The 23,504-nt window shown below is 44.9% G+C and overlaps 1 protein-coding gene across 1 annotated transcript; it reads right to left on the bottom strand.

The window, feature by feature from the left end:
* Nucleotides 1-3,450: 3,450 nt before the first annotated feature.
* On the bottom strand, nt 3,451-5,490 carry LOC124654686 (RING-H2 finger protein ATL46-like). Its single transcript, XM_047193681.1, has one exon. The coding sequence runs from the start codon at nt 4,789-4,791 to the stop codon at nt 3,721-3,723; it is 1,071 nt and encodes a 356-aa protein (XP_047049637.1). The 5' UTR covers nt 4,792-5,490; the 3' UTR covers nt 3,451-3,720.
* Between the last annotated feature and the right edge of the window lie 18,014 nt (nt 5,491-23,504).

Below are 23,504 nucleotides of genomic sequence, written 5' to 3'. Positions count from 1 at the left end.
TGCCATCCTTCCGCATGTCGCCACCATGGCGTCTCCCTCCACAACATCTTCCTATAGCTGCGTGCCTTCATGGAACGGTAAGAGGAAGAGCCGTTTTAACGCAAATCGCGATGGAGGTGAGGGTATCAGCTGAGAATAGTGATGGAAATTGTTTATGTGAGGCAAACATTTGTAATAGTTTTTGGTTCCCGTGGTATCGGTTAAGGGGCTTAAAATCTCAAACCGACTTCTTGCAATAGTAATTATCCTTTTATGCTTCTTTTGTGATGCTACCTTTTTTGGTACAATAACCATAATATGGTGGAGCAGCTTATACAAAAGCATAATAGCTGAAAAAAATAGTGTGATAGCGTAATAAATTGTCATATCTTCCTGCAACACCTCGATGAAATAGTGTTTCTGTGATATACTAAAATAAGCTAAAACTTATGATTTTAATCCTGACCTAATTCCGCGTTTGCGCGATAGCGCAACCGGTCATCTATTATACCTAATAATAAAGCAAAAAGGGTTTCCCTCGTCCGTCGGTCGTTTTGCAGTTTAGTCCCTGAAAAACTAGATATCAACCCGTGGTCCAGCCTACTCTTCGTCTGTTCGCGTCGTGTAAAATAAGCGAGACCCAGTTCATATTCATATCGAACTCAATCCTCGATTCATACAAAATCGGATCAAGTTTTCTTGCCCCTTCCTCACGAAAATCTGCCCATATAATGACCCTTCCCCTCTGCGTGCGATTTCCGCAAAGCCATCGAAAATTTCCCAACAAATCGATGGTGTAAACTGTCCACAGGAGGCCAGCGACAGAGGGCGGCGCTTTGCTCGCGCGATGTGGCAAGTCACACGGACGGACGAGGCGGGTCGAGTCGGAACGAGCGGGATCTCGAGGAGAGCCTTTCTTCAGTCGAAAGATAAGGAGGAACAAATTTAGGATGACCAACACAAGTGGTGGAGGAATCGGATAAATAGGGGTCGAAGAAGGCGAGCACGACAACAAGGGATTGATCATGAAGGAGCAGATGTTGCTATTGTGAATCTCCAGCTTGCTACTGTGACATGCCATGGTCGACCGTGAATCCGTGATGGAGGCGGCCGAGCGGATGGAAGCCAGAGACGTGGTCGAGCCGTGGAGCGCTGCCCGTGGACGCCATGGTTGAGCGTCGTGGAGGACGAATAGTCTCCATGGTCCGGTGACACGGTGGGCGGCTGGAGGCCGTGGTCGAGCGCATCATCGCTGGGGTCGACTGATCTGGGCATCTGGCGACTATTGTTATGCTCCATCTTGGTTGGGGATTGATTTGGGGATTTTGACCGGTCAAATCCATGCCTCTATATCAGCTTGCCTGGATCGCTGTGGGATGCCGCCACGCGGGCCAGCGGAAGGACGGCCGCTAGATGCATTTTGGAAGAATAAAAATGGTTGACCGAAGATAGCCAGCTAACAAGCTAAGAGCATCCCATGGCGATTTAGGATCGGCGTGGTTTTGGACTCACACTGGCGCGTCCCAAAATGCGCCGGTGAGGCGGAGCGGCAATAGTGGGAGGCACCTGCCGATGAGACGGTAGTGCCGACGCACCTGCCGATGCCTATTTGGGGGACACCGGTGGAGATGCTCAAATGTTGTTTTGTGTGTTTGCAAAATTGTTCTTTTTAGCAAATCTAGCTCATGTTTTATTTGATTTTAATTTTTAGTTTCAAATTTATGTCACTTTTCCTAATGTGTAAATTTTAGCAAAGCTACTTAATTGTTGTTGCAACGAAAATAAAAAGCTATTCCAAATAATATAATTATATTAACATATACTTAATATATCACCTAAGGCGTACCAACGACCTCGACAATGACTACCTAGATTTTGTTGTCATTTTTATCGATTGTTACTCAAAAATTACCACATCGAGGGTTTTGATCGAGATCCTACACATAATCACAAATAGTGGGGAAATGCATGGAGTTCAACAAACACACGTGAAGACCAGACACTTCGTGTAGAAATTGCGTGACCACACGCCGCTCATGTAAGCGCTATGTCCACTTCACCAACCAGAGGGAGACGGGGTTGACTACATGATCGCTGTCATGGTCGCAAAATGCAAACACGTTATTAGACCCACTTGGCAAGTGATCGTCCCCTGATATAATGCATTTTTTCCCGTCGCAATGCACGGGCAAGTTTGCTAGTAAGAACCAATGCCCTAGAGCCGAACGAGATCCACCACTGCAAGAATGCAGTGTCCAGACTACGCATTGTCCTATTTCAATGCCACCGGCGAGATCACCGTGAGCGAGGAGTGGGGAAACCTTATTTATATTTCCATAGCATCATCACCGATATCATAACGTCATTGTCAATTGATCACACTCTAACTTTAAGGACCTCACATCAGGGAGAAGCGTAGTTCAAAGGTCCTCGCCCTGTCCTGTTGTTGCACCGGCAAGCAAAAAAGGTGGTAACCCGTCGTTTTCCCGGGCGAAGATAGTGGAGACCGGGCGGGTGAGGATGGCGGCTAGGGTGAAACATGTAGTAAGAGTGCGTCTTCTCGAATGCAAGTGTCTCTTTAATTTGTAGGCCCTTAAATGGTTTCATTCTATATTTAGAAAAACCTTTTTTACCAACTTAGTCATCAAATTTTCTGGACAAGCACGTATAGGCATAATATAAACACCGCAGTGTGCTTAATCGTCAAATTTCGACGTTTCCTTGAAGCGTATTGCATCGTCCTCGCACGTTTGGTCACATGTTCTTATCATGACTCGACTTAACGAGTGAATACTTAATATACAGCTTACCTCGACATTTCAAAAAAAAAAAATTCGTTGCACAGTCATTGTCCCCTTGACCTAATTAAACAAAACAGATCTAAACCTAGTCAAACCAAAATGCCTCGTAAGTAACAGTAAGGAGGAATCTGAATCACGATCGAAAGCAAGAAAAAAACTGTTGTACGCTAGCACATATAGTGCCGAATGAAGTTGTTGAAGCAGCCGCCCCACTTGGATACCGATCATCCAAACATATCCAACACTCCAAATCCTCCGTGGTCCATGGCCGATCACTGCCGACTGTACTAGTAATGTGCAACTAACTTAGCAGCCTCGAGAGACAGCATAATTAAAGTCAGCTAAGTCTGTTGCTGTTGCTGCGGCTGGAAGAATGGTGGTAGATCGATGAGTTAGCTTAGCTGGGACACCTCTCGCACATCGGCCATTAAGCCCCCTAATTAATCTCTCCCTGGGCCAAGGACGAGACCACCACCATTTTCGTATCGAGCGGTTCAGAATCTGGTGGATTAAATGGCGCACAGGAAGAGCGCAGGGTAGAAGACGACCGGAAACGAACACCTGTCGCAGCGCCATCATGGTGTGTTTGGTACCTCAGATTTGGACAGGGCCACAGTGAACAGACTGAATGCCCATGCTAGCTAGATCTTGCAGGACATGTCCAGGAAGATGATAAAACAAGAATATTCTAGTGAAGCAGTACAAAATGTATCAAGGTTGAATTTTGATGTCAGTACTGATGATACTTTGTACATGGTTGTAGGCAGGCAAAAAAGATGAACCAAAATGGCATAAGAGATCACCGATTAATCACCAGCAAAACCCTATCAAGAAATGCTCATTACAAGCTCGATGATCAACAAAAGGCACAGGAAGACATACATGTCTGTCTGTATGTGTGTGTGTAGATTACTGCTGTGCAATGTAGATTCTGTCATGATCAGGAGTCGGTTTCTTGCCTCGTCCTCGGCGGCGACGCCCACGGCGGGGCGTCGTCCGTCGGGGACGCGGAGCCGGCGCGGAGGCCAGGGAGCCGCCTGCCGCCGCTGCGGCGCCACTGCCAGATCTTGGACACCGAGAAGCTGTCGCCCCGGCTGACGGCGCAGACCTTCTTGCCCTGTTCGTCGCCGCTCGCCGCAGCCGCGCCCGGACGCATGGCCGCGCTGCCATCGCCGGGCCGCCAGCGCACGGACACCACGAGGCTGTCGTCGGCCAGCACGTACTGGTAGGAGGAGGCCATGGAGAAGCACCTCCGCCCGTCGAGGCGGCTGCTGGTGCCCGTCTCGCCGTCGGCGGTGGCGCTGCCCTGCACGTTCTTGAACCGGCCGAGCCTGACAGGGAGCGTGACGGGTTCCTTGGGCGCGTCCTCCAGCTTCTGCTCCTCGATGTCCGGCTCAGCAGCAGCGGCGTCCCCCGCCGCGGCGGCGAGCGCGCCGGCCGAGAGCATGGTGCGGCAGAGCGGGCAGGTGGCGCTGGAGGCGAGCCAGGTGTCGATGCAGCCGACGTGGAACGCGTGGCCGCAGGGCGGGAGCAGGCGGAGGCGGTCGTCGGCGGCGAACTCGCTGAGGCAGACGGCGCAGTCGAACTGCCTTCCGCCCTTGGCGCCGGTGGCGGCGGAAAGCTCGGCGTAGGCGAAGGCTGGAAACGCGTCGATGGAGGCCTGGTCGAGCCCGGGGCCGGCGCCGGCCTCGTGGAGGTGGAACAGCTGCTGCAGCTGCCGCTCCACGGCCTCCGCCCTGGCATTGGCACGGTGGGTCTTGATGAAGAGGCGGCGCAGGACGTGGAGCAGCCCGGACGCGAGCAGCACCACGGCCAGCACCACCGTGATGAACAACACCGCGGGCGTGATCCTGGCCGCCGCCGCCGACGGCCGGGCGTCCGGCCTCGCGACGGCTGCCGGCGGCGATACAGCCGGCGCGGACGCGTGAGATGTCGAAGCGCCCAGGAAACCACCGCTGCTCTTGATCTCGTGGGCAAGAAACGACCAGCCTAACCTCTTCACCGGCGCCATGCTCCTCCCTCCCGCACCAACACAGCACTCATCCACGACAAAACCCGGAAAAAGAAATACGCGCCTATATATCCACTAGCACGATCCCAGATAGCTATATACCTAGATGAATCAGTTGGGACGGAACAATCAGGCAGCCGGTAGAGGAGGAAGCTACCAAACCGGAAAAGAAACAAAAGATCCCTCGAAGAAGTCAGCCAGCGGCCGGTAGAGGAAGCTACTGAACAAAGTACAAACACCTAGTACCAAAAAGCTCTTTCCGCGCGCGACGAAGCTCAATATTGTACTATCCTCTTCCTCCTGCTCCTGCTCGGTCGTCTTCTTCCTCGGTTCGTCTTGTTGGGATGCGTATTCTTAGCGGCTCTCGCTCGCTCCTACTACTAACCAGGTCTCAATCAATTCATGAACTATAGTATATATGGATGGATGGATCATGGATGGGTAGGCGATCGAGCGGTTAGCGGGGCGTTTTCTATTGCGGTGCTCTGGTGGTTGGAAGATACCTGCGTCGCGTGAGGGAGGGGAACCACGTGAAGCTTCTTCCGTTTCAGCTGTTTCAGGCTCAGCTACATACGCAAAGTGCGGGGAATTAATACGACATAACAGCATGTCAGCGTTGGAGGTGGTTGCGCCGGAGACGATGGGTGCCTGCCTGCCGGCCGGGACAAGCGATCGAGCGAGCGAGTTAGTGTGCGTTTGCCATCCTCATCCATTCGTGGATCGATCGATCATTCCTCGCCCAAGTTTATGGTCGGAGCATAATGGCCGCGACAGCGACGGCTGAAGGCGAGATCGCTGGATGGATCAGCACCGGCGGAGAGAGATCCAGGCTCTGCCCAAATTCCGGTCGACCAACCGGTATTTCAGCGCGGGGCCGCGGGAGGACCATCTACGTACGTCGCGTACCTCGTTACCTGTACACCGATGTGGAATGTAACGTATTCTCTACAGGATTACGGCAGCAATGATACCTGCTCCGTGGGAACTTCCCAGAAACAGTTCCGATGCTGGGCACCGATTTATTTCGCACAACACAAGTATGTTTTGATCAGTTTTCCCTGCAGATAGAAAATGGGGCTGTGTCCTCTCCTTTCCGTTTGCTGCGAGGATGAACATGAACCTACAGCGGGTTGCATTTTTTCATTTCATATTGCATATAGACACATCATTTACATAGGGCCGAAAAAACAAAAATATATAATAACAACTAAAACAGATAAATGCAAACCCTAGCTAGGTTTAGTGGCCTAAACATACTCGCCGTCACTGATGGTGATGATAAACGGCGCCGATGACGGCTAGAGTGGCGTAGGTGGCACCATCTACTTTTGCTTCTAGTACATGCAGGCCACGTCCACGCTGGCGTAGACCCGCTGGCGTGAAGGCGGTGGCAACCCTCAATGGCGGCGCTCAGAGGAGGACCTGGCCTCATGGTTGTTGCAACCGCCCTTCTTCTACAGGCACAAGCCCTTCTTTGTCATCGGCGCTTGGAGGGTTTGCGGTCTCTACTGCTCGAAGTTGAAGCGGGGACTACTAGAGTGGGGATGGGGACGCGGCGACATCGACCTCGGTATTAAATTAAAAGGATCAACCTACATCCGGGATTAATGGTAGGGCAACAGACAAAAACAATGTCGATTTGTGCAAACCTAAACATATTGCTCAATCCGTTTGGGTCGGCTCGCTGCTGGAGATGTGAAGCACCGTGCCATCATGTTGTGGCATATGACCATAGCCATGGAAGGTTTTTGCACCGCGCGTGCTGGCGGTTAGCACGGATGGCACCCTCACGTCCGCTTCGGTAAGCCATTGCACGTCGGATTCATGGTGAGACATTGTCTGAACTATTGTAATCCTTCCGATCCAGGAAGGTTGTCTGAGATTTGTTAAAATTTAGATGTATCAAGATACTATTTAGTGTCAGATACATTTAAATTTTGATAAATCATAAACAACCATTGTGTGATGAAGGGAGTAGTACATACCCTCATGGGCTCCTACAACCGTGCCAGGTCAGCGTGCTAAGAAACGGACATCAGAAGTTGGCGCATTGGTAGCATGGATTGTCAACATGTGGCGCTCAAGTCAAACCCAGCCAACCATACGATCGAGTAGGGGTAATCATCCGCCGTCCATGCAGCTTGGTTCGATTTCCACGTGTGGATAGCACGCGGCTTGATTAGTCAACCCCGGCCGGAGTTTCAGTCTAGCTAGCATGTTACTCCTGTTGGTTGGCTCTGTTTATATGCGTTTAAAAACTTGTGAGATTATCCTGTTGGTCGCCTACTGAAGTGGATCGGCAGATGCTAGGAGGGATGAAGATAGTAGAGACCGAGGGAAACGGAACTTGCTTGTGACTATTTTTATAAGCCTGGACTTCGAATTGCAAGTTGTGGCATCTCGCTGAACTCGTGCGCATATATACACAGTTAATTACGAACACCACCCTCAGACCTCAGTGGATACCACAGCCCATACCCTCGTGCATTTGCTAGAGCTACAACCTGTACTCAGTATTCACACACATGCTAACTCGAAGAGCTTCCCGTAGTTTCTGTAAAGACCTATCTAGGAAAATTTAACCGGGACAAACATCCAAGAAAAACTTTGAGCCCGGTTTAGCATAGTTAAGCATTAAAAAGATCTGTTAAACTTTACATTGTCTGACTTCACAAAAATATAAAGCTTCTTTTCATTTTAGAAACAAAGGTAGTACTTTTTTACACATCTCGAGGTAAAATATGGAAACGGCTCCTCTAACGTTGGGGAGCAAAGTCAGACAAAAGAACGTTGTAAAGTCAGGGTATTATAGCCTAATCACCATATTATGTGCTATAATCAATTACTGCAAATAATTACTGTAGACGTAAAAAGTTTTGACTAATTTTATTATATCATAATTTTGTCTGTATGTAGTTACTCTAAATCCATAACATAAATTTGCATTATGTAGAATAATTTAAATCACTTGGTCCTTAATTATACAATTTGAAAGAAGAAAAGTCAGGCTAATGTAGCTTACCTGACTTTGCTCCTCAAAGTTAGAGGATCCCGTCCCATAAAATATACCATCCCGTCACTAGTACACATCGGGCTTTCTAAGCCCCCCATGACACACAAAAGACCTTTTTCATGTGTTGTACGGTACAACGCTGATCCCCTATTTTAGAATTCCTATGGTTGTCCTATGTTATATTTAACATCACATATATAAACCCTAAGGATTAAGGAAAAATGGCACTCGAGTCCTATTGTTTTTCTAATTCAATGTTTATAGTATCTAGTACTCCCTCCATCCTAAAATATAAATCACAATTTTTCGCATGGTATTTCATGCACAGCATACAGGAATGTCTAAATGATAATCCCTTTATATTTATATATAGGTAAAATTTGCTACGAAACATCGTTGTTTTCTGGCGTTTCTAAAATATGCGGTCCGATTGTGCTTTTGCTAGGTACAATTACATTCTTGTGACATGTTTTCTAGAACACCCCGCGTGGCCAAAAACGAAAGTTTTGGCACATTGTCTTCAGAGCAAAATCACAATCGGACGATGTGTTTTGAAAAATCCATAAAATAATGGTGTCTCGTAGAAAATTTTACCTATAAAGCCATCACACGTTTAATTTGAGGTAGAATTTTGACTAATAATATGGACAAAAAAATGAGTTACATGTCAACAAAAGTATACCATTGAAATCATACTTGAAAGATGTTTTCAAGATATGTTTTTTTTCTTGTCGTGCAACTTATATTTTATTGGTCAAATTTTTAGTAAAAAATTGCCTCAAAATGCATAGTGGCATATATAAAGATGGAGGGAGTAGCGATGTATTCGTCTTGCAAATCTCTTTCATTTCATATATAATTAAACATATTGTATGAATATATTAGAAGTTAAAATCAGAGTTAAAGTTGTAAGTTGTTGACCAACGAAATTTAAGTGTGACTTACAGTTTGTTACAAAGGAAGTAATTCAAACAAACATAAATGAGAGATTTGAGTAAGAAAAAACTGAAAAAGAACAATTGCAACAAAAGGCAGCACGAGTAGGTGATCCAAGATATTGACCTCTCAATAATTTCAAGAATTCTCCATTTAAATAAAAACTGACAAACAATGCGCTATTTAGGTACACACTCGTACTTTAGGACATGTATAATGGGGTGACGTTAGCCTTTCATTAGAGTTACCACGTAAGATTTTTAGTTAGTTGGAGGAGAAATAAATAAGAAAAAGAAAGTTATCTTCTCTTAGCTAAGGTATAATCCCTTAGAAAATAAGAGTGGACTAATGTATGTGTTGTACAAACCCATATGTCTTTCCTTAGAAACTAATTTACTCATTAGAATTTAATTAATTTACAATAATTGCTATGGACCAAAAAGAGATGATGCATTATACAGTGTCACTTAGACTACTTATAGCGTGACTAAGGCTGGCCATAGTGGGTAGTATCGTATAGTAGTATCATCTATATGATACTTTTCTATGATATTAGATCCATAATGCATAGTATCATAGACTAGTATCATAGTTTTGCTATATTAATTGAATTGTAGAATCCCAATACAAATTTGTGTACAAGATTTATTTGATACTAACTTTTCTCGTGATGTGCGCTATGATACAGTATCTACCTATGATACTCTAATCTCCTCTTTCATCCATAATTACCTGCCACATCAGCAGTTTTGGTGGGGCTATGATGCATGATACTAGCTATGATACTAGCACTATGGCTAGCCTAACATATATAGTAACATCACACACTCCAATGCATTTTGATGATATAGCATGACAATAAATGAAGAATAAAAGTCAGTTGGTAACTAGCTATGTTACCATAACATTAGGGCAGCGCTAGGAATCGGAGTCCGATTCTAGCTTCTCATCGGACTAGTCTAGAGACGTACGATTTGGTCTGGCTTGAGCGTCCGATGTATACATGGGCCTGGTAGTTTGCATGCAGAAATTCTTAGCGTTTTTTCATGTAACGGACCCTAACTAAGTGGGTTCTACGATTAACTACTCCAATTTGAATAATCTTTTTTTACTTAAGGAAGCAAATCTTGTTTCTTTTTCGTTAAAATTGTTTATTTTTAGATAACGGAGATGGCTTTTTTGTGACACAGGCAAAAATATTTTATCCTTCCAATGTAGCATGGTATTACTTCCATTGACTTTTTTTGGGGAATCAATTGCTTCCATTGACTAGACTACTGCTTCCAACATATACTAATATATGAAATGTGTTTCCATCCTTTTGCAATTATTTATTTATTATACTGCTTCAAAAGAATTGGGGATGCTGCATCTAAATAAATAATTATTTGCTACAATCGAATGAAAATTGCTCCATTGACAAAACATTTCAGTCTGGTATAACATTTTTTTACAAGTACGTAATGACAAATGCCTACAGTGACAATTGTTTGCTTCCTACTTGCTTCATGTTTGTTCCCATAAGAAGAATAGATGTCATATGGGGTTACACTAGGCACCGTCTAGGAAACCGCAGATGCCACCGCTTGATGATGACCATGCCTTCCTTCTGATGGTGGCTGTGCTTCATTCAGATGGTGACCGTGCTTCATCAGATGCTATCGATTCTGCCATGCTTCCTTCCGATGGTGATCTTGTTTCATTGTAATGATGGTTGTGCTTCGTCAGACGCCAGTGGACGACTCTGCCATGCTTAATTTCGATGGTGATCTTGCTTCATTCTGATGATGGTTGTGCTTCGTTAGACGCCACTGGACGATTCTGCCATGTTTAATTCTGATGGTGATCTTGCTTCATTTATATGGTGGCCATGCTTCTTGCAGATGGTGACAGTGCTTCCTTCCGCTGCTCGAAGATGCGGGGTGATTGGAGCAGCATGGACAGAGAGACGCTGCAACATGAAGGCCTAGTTGATAGTGAAGTGGGGATGTCTAGGAGATGAATTATAAAAGGATTACAAAAATTTAAACTTCAAAAGTGCAGAAGATATAAGAATACGGAAACGTAGGTCACTAGCAATTACCCGCTTCCCCTGATTTATACTGTCGTTGATAGTAACATAGACCAGTGGAAGCACCGTCCTGCTTGCTGCAAATCCACCAAGGAGGGTGTAACCTCATATGTACCCAAGTTCATCATCACTATGAAATTTTAAGAACATATATTTTTAAACAAGGAATTAGTTCTATCTCAATATAATCAATCTGTACTAGAAGCATAGATATTTCGAAGCACACAACTAGTGTGAACATAGCTCATCACCGATGGAAGCCTGGAAACATATAAAAATCATATTGGGATTGGGTATGCTTATCTCTAGCATGTGGCTGCATCTTCGTTTGATGTGCAAACCAATTTGCTCTGAAACTATGTATTTATCTTGTCAACTTTACACACTGATATCATCATGGATCGACAAGAACAACTGTAGTCTGCATGTGGCAAAAGACATATCTGAACACAAGAGTATGCATTACCTGTAGGGAACAAATTTCCATCGGGATGTGTGAAGAAATTGGATAGATAATATCCAAGGTGATGGAGTACGACAAGCGTAGAGTTAGTACCGTCAACATGGATCGGCCAACAAGGCAACGAGGAACAGCAACCTCTCGCCATGGCTGCTGAGCCTTCCCGTCCAAAATTTGTGACCTAGGTTACATGCAATTGATTGAGTGTAACTGTGTAAGTAGCCTCTAGGGTGCTGCTGATCCACCAAGCCGCCTCCTACCACGCCGGCCGTCGGCAATCAGGGATGCTCTCTGACCAAGATTCACCACGGCGCAACAGCATGCGTGCCGGCGCAGGACTCGATCTAGCTGGAGACGCTGGTCTTGGCTAGGGGATGTGGAGGCGCGACGGGGAGAGGAGTGGCGGCGCGGTAGGGAGAGCGGAGGCGACGACCATCATGTCGATTTGGGAGAAGCACGATGCAACCTGACGCGAATTCTACGGGTTGAGGCGGATAAGGTGCGGGGTTAACGGGCCTATTTTTTCCGTGAGATGCAAAGCTGAATACGGGCCGTGCGATGGAATAGAAATTTACGGTAACCGATTGGTCCGATGGTTTGCTTCCCATGGGACTACGATGTGGAGCGTTTACCATAACATTACACTTCTGAAGTCAAGATGAGTCTACAAGTAATAAATAAGACTTTACATGATACTACATCCGTTTCAAGGAATAAGGCGCACACGTATTTCAAGACGAACTTTGACCAAAATATTTGAGCAATAAAATCTTGATTACGTTATATGTAATTAGTATCGTTGGATTCGTATTGAAAAGCAATTTTTAATGATACTAATTTCATACAAACAATCTTTATCTATTTGAAGTAATTCTTGGTCAAACAAAAAAGACGTTAAACGAGGGTGCCTTATTTTTGAAACGGAGGTAGTATGTTACTACCCACTACGAAAGAAGTAACATATGTATTTTACTACTCTATGTTACTCCTCCACTATGACTAGGTTTATGTCTATTTCTTTCTCTACGTGACGTGGAGGGCTAAGAAAAGGGGCATAAATTTTCTACCATTGTACATCTCCTTAGAAACCAAGTTTCTCATATGTTTTGGAATCCTCTACTAGAATATTTGGAGAATTAGAAATGAAAAAGAACGCACATAAATAGACTATTGTAGATTTAAGTGGCAGATTTTTTTGCTTGGATGTAAATTTGTCATTGTTTCATTCACAAATTTAGTTGAGTGAAAGGACTTAAAAGGTGTCTCAAACTTGATGAAATAAAACTAATACATCTATACGGTGTTCGCCAGAAAACACAATATTATTGCAGTACAGGAATATTTAAAATGATAAGGTTGGTCCATTTAATATGAGTGACTAAATGTCGAATATTCAAAATACACATAGGTAGTGAAAAAATTATTTATTGAAAGTAAAATAGACTTACTAGAAAAAGGTTTAATTAATTATACAAAATTTATATCTATCCAATGTTACAATGGAATGTGTCACATGAGTAGTATGATTGGCGTCGTGCAATTGGCAAAAACCTGTTTGTCATGGGACGCGATTTTCTAAGGAACATCACACCCCGACTGGTGTTGGATAAGAGCTCGTCGCACAAGGGCGTTCCAGGTTGGCGGTGAGGCGTCATGGGTTGCGGAGGTCGCCCGAGGTGCAGAGCTCGTGGGTTGGAGAAGAAAGTCCCGTGTGGCGATGAGTGACGAAGAAAGTAGTGCCACATTTTATCGTGAACTTGTGCCATTGTATCGAGTTTTACCGCGATATGTATTCACATAAAAATTATTTTCTTACTAGCCGTGGACGCAGAGTCAGAGTCATAAGCATATTCCACTTTTCGAATCCAAATAGAGAATGAGTGATTATGCATCGACACCTGGCTCGCCTCTAGCAGCATTACTTTGCAGAAGATAGTTAGGAAGAGAGATCGGTAAAATATGTTGGATGTTTTATTGAGTTTTTATATGCGAGTATATATAGGAGTACAATATTTGGAAGGTAAGAAGTCTCGCCTAGAGATAAGGTATGAATTAAATCTACATGTAAACCAAAATGTCCCTAACACACCTGTCCGCTCTGGCGCACCGCGCTCTCTGCTAGCGACCGCCGCCGCCACGGCCAAGAAGCTGGAGGAGGATGCACCGAAGGAAGCCGTCGCACTCGCAGGCACCGTCGTGCTCCCCGTCAGGCTCGGCCGGTTCAAGAACGTGCAGGGCAGCGCCACCGCCGACCACGAGACGGGTGCGCCTGCAGCCGCTTCGACGGGAGGAGGTGCTTCTCCATGGCCTCGTCCACCTACCAGTATGTCTTCCTGTGCCTTTTGTTGATCATCAGTAGGCAGTAGCTAGCAATAAGCATTTCTTGATAGCGTTTTGCTGGTGATTAATCTGCAAACCATGTTCCTGCTATGCCATTTTGGTGAATCTTTTTGCCAGCCTGCTACTGCTACTACCATTGTACACAGGTATCATCGGAACTAACGTCCAAACTGCAAGCTACTAGCTACTTGATACATTTTGTACCGCTTGGCTGGAATATTCTTGTTTTTATCATCTTCCTGGCCATGTCCTGCAAGATCTAGCTAGCATGGGCATTCAGTCTGTTTACTGTGGCGCTGTCCCAATCTGAGGAACCAAACACACCATGATGGTGCTGCGACAGGTGTTCGTTTCCGATCGTCTCCTCACTATACACAGATGTTGGTCGCGTTGTCCTTGACTCAGGGAGAGATTAATTAGGGGGACTTAATGGTCGCTGTAGGAGAGGTGTCCCAGCAAAGCTAACTCATCTCTACCACCATTCTTCTAGCCGCAGCAACAGCAACAAGCGTAGCTGACTTTAATTATGCTGTCGCTGGATGCTGCTAAGTTTTTTTTTTTTGAACTTCAGGCAACTTTATTGAATAATAACACGATCATCTACTAGTACAGGAATGAGAAAACTAGGAGGCACATCTAACCAAACCTCCCCTAGACCCTGACTAGCACCATGGCGAGCAAGCGCGTGTGCGGCTCCGTTGGCTTCTCGCGGAAAGTGTCTGATTGTTGCCATGCCAAGCGAGGCTAATAGCTGCCGGCAGTCATCGATGATCACCGCACCCGTTCCTCTGAACTCAAAAGGATTCAAAACAGCTTCCACAACCTCCATTGAATCCGACTCCACTAAAAGAGAATGACAGCGAGCTCCTCAGCGAGTTGTAATCCAGCTAGAAGGGCTGCAGCTTCCATAGAACCCACATCGATAGCGTGATCATTTGACTCACAACACGCTGCGATGAAATTACCTCTTGAATCTCTAAGGATGGCACCAGTTTCTCCAAGCCCCGAGTCCGGCATAAAAGAAGCATCAACATTCAGTTTCAAGATTCCTGGTGGCAGGTTTCTGCCAGCCTTTGATTCGATTTACATTGCCTTTCCCCTGTAACTTCAGGGAATTTGCAAGTATAGCCATAATGTTTATAACACATCTCTCTGGATTAGGGACTGACTCTTTATTTTTGATTTGTCTTCTGGACCACCAAATATACCAGCACGCAACCATTGTTGTAGCTGTCACGTTTTGCACTGTACAAGGAATTCCTCCTGGTTTAGATGAACAGAGAAGTTCCTCAAGTACCACTGAGCCTGATCGATCCATCTCCAGGGCTGCTCTCACACATTCCAGGAGCCCCAGGCCTTTCCATATCTCTTGTGCCCTTGAGCACTTGAAGAGCATGTGATTAAGATCTTCAGCATTACTTAGACAAACTGGACAGTTAACTGAATTCCCAATATGCCTATTCGCCAATGTACATAAACATGGGATGATACCATGCAATGCACGCCAGCAAAAGATTTGAATTTTCCTTGAAATCGGTGTTTTCCAAATTAATTTCCAAACTTCATGAGGTGAGGCTTGGTCAGATCCGTCCCTCCTTTGAGCTCTCCTTCTATATTATGCTCTCCACTCAATATGGTACGCAGATTTCACCGAGAAACAACCAGACTTGTTAAAATGCCATGCAACAAAGTCAGGCTGTCCAAAATTCGGTAAGGGGCTCTGCAAGATGCGTTCCACATTCCCCAACCTGAAATTGTCACGAATCAAAACCTCATTCCACTTTCCTGTTGTTGGATCAATCAATTCCTGAACCTTTGACAACAAAATGGATCCTCTCGGTGTTAGAATTTTCCGAGTAGGGCTAGATGGTATCCACTGGTCCGACCAAATGTCGATAGTTGCACCATCTCCTGGCCTCCAAATACAGCCTCTCTTAAACGTCTTCAACCCTGACATAATACTCCTCCACGTAAAAGATGAGTTCTTCTTTAACACCGCATTAACAAGGTCTCCATCAGGGTAGTACTTTGCTCTCAGGACCTGCGCACAAAGAGAGTCAGGATCACTTAGGATCCGCCAACACTGCTTAGCAAGCATAGCTTGATTAAAGCAATGCAAATCACGAAATCCCATTCCTCCTTCAGATTTAGGGATACTCATTTTCCACCAGGCCATCCAGTGCACTTTCCTCCTGGAAGCCGTATCGCCCCACCAGAATCCAATTGCATTACAAATTTCTTTGCATATCTGCTTTGGTAAGCTGAACACTGACATGGCATAGGCCAGGATAGCCTGTGCCACTGCCTTCAGTAGAATTTCCTTTCCTCCCGTCGAAAGTAATTTTTCATTCCATCCATTTATCAGCATGCACACCCTCTCGATCAGGTGTTTAAAGCAATCGCTGCGGTCAGCACCCACAAGCGACGGTAACCCCAAATATTTGTCACTAAGAGATTCAGTAACAATATTTAACTTCTCACAAACCTCTTCTCTGACCGGAACCTTAGTGTTAGGGCTAAAGAAGATGCTTGACTTCGCATCACTAACAAGTAACAAGTTGACCTGAACTTGCACAATATAAATCTAGAGCATTGCGGAGAGCTGTGGCGTTGGACATATCATCTTTCATCAGGATTAGAGAATCATCGGCGAGAAGATGTGAAACCGACGGTGCCCCCCGGCACACCCTAATCCCTTGAATACCACCAGACACCTCTTCATGCAATAGTAAACTGGATAAACCCTCGGCACATATCAGGAAAAAATACGGTGAGAGTGGATCGCCCTGTCTAATCCCTCTTGTAGGAGAGAAGGACTCAGTCTCTTCAGAGTTGAACCAGATACGATAATTCACAGAAGTGACACACGACATAATGAGATTGACCCAACCCTGGTTGAAGCCCAGTTTCAGCATCATATCCCGTAGAAAACCCCATTCTACTCGATCATATGCCTTGTGCATGTCAAATTTTATTGCACAAGTTCCGTTATTCCCTTGCCTCTTGTTCTTTATAGCATGGAAACACTCATACGCCACCAAGACGTTGTCCGTAATCAATCTCCCAGGCACGAACGCACTTTGTGTTACTGATATAATATCTGGTAACAGGGCTTTCAGCCGTTTGGATAAGATCTTGGCAATGACTTTGTAAATCACATTACACAAGCTTATTGGACGGAATTGTGTTATCAACTCCGGACTTGTCACTTTAGGGATTAGTACTATAGCTGTTTCATTCCAGCCTTCCGGGATCATTCCCGTATTCAGTGCTTGAAACACTTCATGAGTCATTTTGTCGCCCACGACTGACCAGGATTTTTTGAAAAAAGACAGGGTGAAGACCGTCAGTACCTGGTGCCTTATAATCCCCAATACTGAACATAGCAGCTTTTACCTCTTCCGCAGTGTAGGGCTTCAAGAGGGCCTCATTCATTTCATTTGTAACTCTAGGATGAACACGCTCAAGCAATCTTGCATCTGTTTGTTGTATCTCTGACTCAAACATTGTACCAAAATAATTTTGTATCATGGGTCCTAAAGCCCCATTCCCTTCCTTCCATTCATCATTTTCATCCTTCAATTTCAGGATAGTATTTATCTTCCGACGTGCCTTCGCAAAGTTGTAAAAGAACGTCGTATTCCGATCACCTTGCATAAGCTAATTTGCTCGGCTTCTCTGCATGTAATGCATTTCCTCTTGCTCTAGAGCAATCTCAGTTTTCCTTGTAATATCAGTCTGCCGTTGCGCTGAGTCTGAATTCATCGGCCCACTCATAAGCTGATCCAGTTCTTTAGTAAGTTCCTTGATTTTTTCCTCGGTGCTTTCAGGATTTTACTGTCTCATTCATGTAGCTCCGAATGTACCGCGTGCAGTTTTGAAGCAACAGAAGCATCTGGATGTGCATGCTCCCAGGCCGTTGCCACTACCTCGCCAACCTTTTCTTCTTTTAACCATATCCCTTCAAATCTACGTCTTCTGTTAGAGTTAACAGAATTAGCAGCATAGGTTTCTGTGTCCACCATGATAGGTCGATGATCAGAGCCCGTCATGGTTAGGTTATGCACGCCAGTGTGAGGAAACATTGCTGACCAACCCGCGTTCCCGACCGCTCTGTCTAAACGCTCACGAAGCGCACCTCGTTTCCATGTAAACATGTTTCCAATATAGCCAAGATCTTCTAATCCACAATCAGAGAGACAATCTCGGAAAGCTTGCATGTATGACTGTGGTCTTGGAGCGCCGCCTTCTTTTTCTGTTGAGATCAAAATCTCATTCATGTCACCCAGAATGAGCCACGGCAACTTAGCCTGCCCATGTAAATCACGGATATAACGCCACGTTCGGTGTTTGTGGCGCCAAACCGATTCTCCATACAACCCCGTCAGACGCCAATCTCCATCCGGGGTACCACTTCGTACTAACACATCGATGTAGTTAGTATGCTGATACATCAGGTTAATCTGAATGTGTTGGTGCCACAACAACATTAGACCACCCGAGCGACCATCACTTCGCACCACAAATTTGTGTGCAAAGCCTAATTTCAGGCGCAACCTTTCTCCACTCACATCATCCAAATGGGTTTCAGAGAGGAACAGAACGTTTGGCCTGTGTTGCCTCAGGATACCCTGAAGCGATCGAACTGCCGAGGGTGCAGACAACCCCTGGCAGTTCCGACTTAAGATTTTCATTGCTCTTGGCGGTACTCCTCGGAGGAGCCCGCCAATTCAGTAGATGCAATGCCAATAGTATTGCCCTCAGTGGCCTTATGTTTTTTTACAGCTTGTACTTTTTGGGGAGTTGATTGCTGAGAGGCAGATTCCTCCACTCTATCAAACTCCTCTGTAACATGTTCCACTGCAGTGATCCTTAGCGTATCTTTAACCGGAGTACCATCCCGGTTCTGCACCAGCCTTTTCTTTGCTTGTCTCCGATCAGTTTCTCCTAAGTTTGTCCTGAACGAACGATCATCCTCCTCCATCACATCAGGGGTCCTTCCATAGGTGTTGCTTCTCCCTCCTCCTCCACGCCTCCCCCTACCACGAAAGGAGCTAGACTGAGGGAGTGAAACAAACTCTTTTCTTGGTTGGAACCAGAAATCCTCAGCAGGCACCATCATAAAATTTCCATACTGGAATGTTGCTGGGTCATGAGTACCATCGCCACACTGATCAGCGATATGACCTATCACACAACAATTAGCACAGAACCTGGGCATTTTTTCATACAGCACACGGAATTTCTGCGGCCCTGTCTCTGCATTCACACTTCCTGTTACAAAGCGAGACAGTGGTTTCGAGATTGGAATTTTGACATAAACTCGAACATACTTGACATAATTTACGCCATTGCTTCCCAGTTCTACCTCCAGAACTGTTCCCATCTTCCCTGCCATCACCGTAGCTACTGCCTTATTACGGATTAGATCAGGCAGACCCATGATCCTCACCCATACACGAATAGAGTCTAGGGGAATAGCCTCAGTGTTCGTCAGCCCATCATATTCCTCTATAATCACAACTTTGCGTCGAAAAAGCCAAGGCCCTCCGTGCATTGCCGTCTTCCAATCACCAAAGCACTTGAATTGTGCAGTGAAAGTGAAATCATCAATGGATCGGAAAGTTACCTCATTCGCCAGATCCCAAGCACTCTGCATCGCTGCATAGAACGTTGTGTGGCTAAACATGGTCGTCATGCATACTTTCATTAGTACTGCCCATCTAGATCCAGTCCGAGTTTCTTCAATCAGACCGGAGAGATCCACTGCATCACCCTCCTCCTCCGTGATCTGGAGGCTGTAACACCCCGGTTTCCCGATAACCTTTTTCCGATAAAAACATATCTTTCGACTCTTAATACCCATCTTTTAATTTGTTCTTTGAATAAAAAATCCGACTCCATAGTTGTGCCGGCCTCGTCAAGATGGTCGAAATGGACTACCCATACTCCAAAATCGGAGACTGGATGCCTTTTCAATTGCATATTTCCTTTAAATGGCTAGGATTATTTTGGAACTTCGAAAATATCTCTTTATTATTTTATAAATAGTTGAAAACTGTCCCTTTCTTATCACCTCACAGCCGTGAGTGCCCATCCTCATCCCCAATCTTTGCTCCTTGCGGTACCCAAGTTGAGAGCTCCACCTCCTCTCTCATATGGCACCTCCTTCCCCCATCCTCCCCATGGCTTCCCCTTCAGCTCCACCTCCCTGACCCCGTCTCCCCTCAATAATCCATCTGCACCACGACCCATCCCACCTCCAAGTGCAGCTCTTGGTTCTGATCTTGAGGAAGAAGAGGAGGGAAGAAGAGGAGCAAGAGGAGGAGAAGAAGAATAAGGCCCTCCAACTTTCCCCTTCACTAAATCCCTGTGCTCTCACCATAGAGGTGAGGATCCCCATCTTTTATGAGCACATACCCTCTGTTGATATTGGATTCATGGTGCATAAGCTTGGGATTAGGAACCCTATGTAAGGGGAATATGGGGAATTGTTGTTTTTTACTGTTCCTGTGTATGCAGTGACATAAATCTACAATTTCGAGTACTCAGATGGCCGAATCAGAGGAGGCTTGTTTGGAATTATTTGTAGGTCTTGTTCCTGCGATCGTTTTGAGTGGTCATTCACTCAATTTGGTTGAGCGGTTTAGTCGCAGCGGTAGAAACAAGTTTCTGATCCGTTTTCACAAAACAGTATTATCATAGTTGTTGTTCATGACTTTTCATGCTATTCCATGGTAGATAAATTGGTGTTCTACAGGGGTATAGCTATCTGGTATCTTGTACTTCATAGATTAACTTGTTTTACTTAAATTCCATGGTTGTTTATCTTGCTATGAATTTCCAAAGTCAGCTGTTTCATATTCTGAAATCTGTGAACAGCATAGTAGTATTTGCTAGATATGAGCTAGTTAAGTTCATAATCTGAGTTTGAATAGTTGGACTTATTTGTAGGTATGTTTCTTGTGAATCCATAGCCATATCATTTGCTTCGTTCCGAGCTTTCAAACTCTAGTTTTGAATTGTTTTGTGAAGGGGCAGCAAAGGGTTGCTTCCCGGGGTTGCGATTAGGACCGTGTATGTGCTTGTTTGTCATGCCTTGCTATGGTGCAATATTTGAGCCTTATATGCATGTTGTTACAGCAGGTTGCAGCACCACCCCGCAGGAGGTAGCCTCACACCACCTCCCTCGCAACGGTTGAGGCGAGTACACCGGGCAATCCAAGATATATTCATTTCTATAATATGCCCATGTTTATATGATTCACTTATATTCATGCAATGGTGAACATGACATTTCCTAGTGTACATTCCAATGCACCATACCACTAGTATGATATAGGGATTGGTTATTCTTGGTTCTTATTGATACAAAATCCATCATGGGCGTATCTTCCCAACTCCAAGGAATGATCCTCGCTTTGCGAGCGTATGGTCCTTCGTGTCCATCCCCATGCTATGGTCCTCTCACTTGGTGAGATGGAAAGGAGTTGAGGTGAGACGTCGCCCCTCCTCAGCTTGCCGGCAAAAAGCTCAGAGCCTAGTCACGGTCTTATTCGATTGCATTGTTTCCTCATGCATACCTATTTCACTCCAAGGATGGGAAGTTCGAGCATTACTTTCACATGTTCAGAGATGGAGTCATGTTCTTACTTTCCAATATTGACCATGCTTATGTTGTGTACTTGCTGAGTCTTGCGACTCACCCCTCGTGGTTTTGTTTCAGGTACAACTTAGTGAACGATGGTTTGCAAGTGGTTGGAAACGCGTAGCTCCCACGGATGTGCACTCACAAACTACACCACTCTTGTTTCCACCTAGCTTTATCATGACATCTCACATGCTTTGGTTTATGGTTCATGATCGCTAGGTTTGCTTGATGTGTATAAAGTATAAATCTTGTTTGGTTTGTGGTTGTGACCACTAAGGTTGTTTGTCTGTGGTGTAGCGGGGTGGGACTTCACCATCTAGCTCCGCATGTGTTGTATGAGCTTGTTTATGCTTCCGCTGTGGTACTCTTATAAATATATTGTGTTTATTTCATTTTCCTGTTGTGGATGTCCGACAGTACAGGGGAGGTGCTGCCGGAGTTTTCCACTAGCAAGTTAAGTTTTGTTGTAGTTGTGGTAACATCCTTCTTACAAGGAGGGGTGTTATAGAGGCGACTGAGCATATCGTCATTGTTTTCCTTCGCTTCCGAGGTACCCGCCTCGGTCTTCTCCGTAGCAGCCGTAGATGTGGCGGCTGCCCCGTTCGCTGTTCCATGTTCATCCATGCTGCGAGGTGAGACTGCCCCCGCAATCGCCCCAGAGAAGATCAGAATCTCTTCTAACCCCTTCGACGTCGATCGGGAGGAGATCGCCGAGATCTTGGTCGTCCTGGTGTACTCCTCCGTTATCGCCGCAGGAGGAAGAGGAAACCCTAAAACGAAAGGGGTGTCTTGCTTACACATGTAGACATGTCTGGATGCTGCTATGTTAGTTGCACAGTGACCGGCAATGGGCCACGGATGCTTTCGACTGTTGGATACGTTGAATGATCGATCGGTATCCAAGTGGGACAACATTTTTTTTATTCCTTTCGATCGTGATTCTGATTCCTTCTCAATGTTAGTTACGAGCCTTTTTATTTAAGTTGGAGGCAAAATATTTGCTTCCATTTATTAATTAAATGAAAATATCTTGACAAGACAAAGTATACCAAGTAAAAAATGTTGCAAAAGGGAACTACTCTCCCGATATTAGAACACTCAAATTTTTGGCACCCATGCCAACCTAAAGATTTGCTTCATCCTTGATCAACTTTAGAAAGATTGTTGTTAGTGTGGATTTATTGTGGATTAGTCACGAGGCCTTTTGGTTTGACTAGGCTTAGATTGATGTGTATTTTTAATTATGTCATGGAGACAATGACATTGCAACTAATTACTTCTTCAAAGATGTATAAATGTAGAGTTAAACCGTATTAAGTATTAATCAATTTAGTTAAGAACATGTGACCGTACGTCTATGGATTATACAACGCGAGTAAAACAGATAAGGTCAAAATGTGATGATTAAGTAGGAGGTGGTGTTTCAAAAACAGTGAATTTCAAGTTTTACTCTATTTGTGACACGGATTACCCTACTTAGTAAAATTCAATTGAAATATACATCTAGAAAAGTTTGAGCCCGTTTTAACTTAGTTAACCATTAAAAAAATTGGTCAAGATTTTCACTGTCTGAATTAAAAATATATAGAGATCTTTCTTCAGAAACAAAGGTATTACTTCTTTAAATATGTCGAGGTAAAAAAATGTATTAAACGCTCAAGTTGTGTTGCATTTGTGTAAAATATTAGGCACGAGTAGGGTTACATTTGGATTTAGATTTGCAACAGATGTGGATAGGTATAAGTAGCGTTGTAGTTCAACTATTATAACCTTGTCCTACTATATAATGGGTGCGTGTCATATGATACGATGTAAGAAATGACGACTTTGTACCAACATGCACGCATGGGTGCCGGCGGCATTTTCCGATGTATGTGGCGGTCATGTGTTGCGGTATCAGAGTAAGGAGGAAATGTAATCAAGCCTCGAGGAGTAGGCAGGTCCGCCGAACCTCGTTAACAAATTATGTTGTCGTCGGCATGCTATGGTTGTTCGTCCTCGGTATATCGATTGTGCACTATGCAATGTGCCTACAACATTCTTGCTCTACACTACGTGTTCTCGAGGGAGAAAAGGACCAACACTAAGTGCAGGTGGTTACATTATCACGTTCACTGAACTATGTGTCCATAACTATGCAACGCTTGTACTTAGTAACAACGCTTATGTGAGGATCATAAGCTAGCTAGCTAGGCTAACATCTAAGAGCATCTCCAGTCGCGTCCCCCAAAGCGTCCCACCA

This window comes from Lolium rigidum, chromosome 5, assembly GCF_022539505.1.
Source record: "Lolium rigidum isolate FL_2022 chromosome 5, APGP_CSIRO_Lrig_0.1, whole genome shotgun sequence".
Taxonomy (NCBI): domain Eukaryota; kingdom Viridiplantae; phylum Streptophyta; class Magnoliopsida; order Poales; family Poaceae; genus Lolium; species Lolium rigidum.
Note: the sequence above shows the minus strand (reverse complement) of the source record. Positions and strands in the feature narration are given on the sequence as shown.

Coding starts and splice junctions, on each gene's coding strand:
- LOC124654686 (XM_047193681.1), bottom strand. CDS start 4,791: ATGGCGCCGGTGAAGAGGTTAGGCTGGTCGTTTCTTGCCCACGAGATC.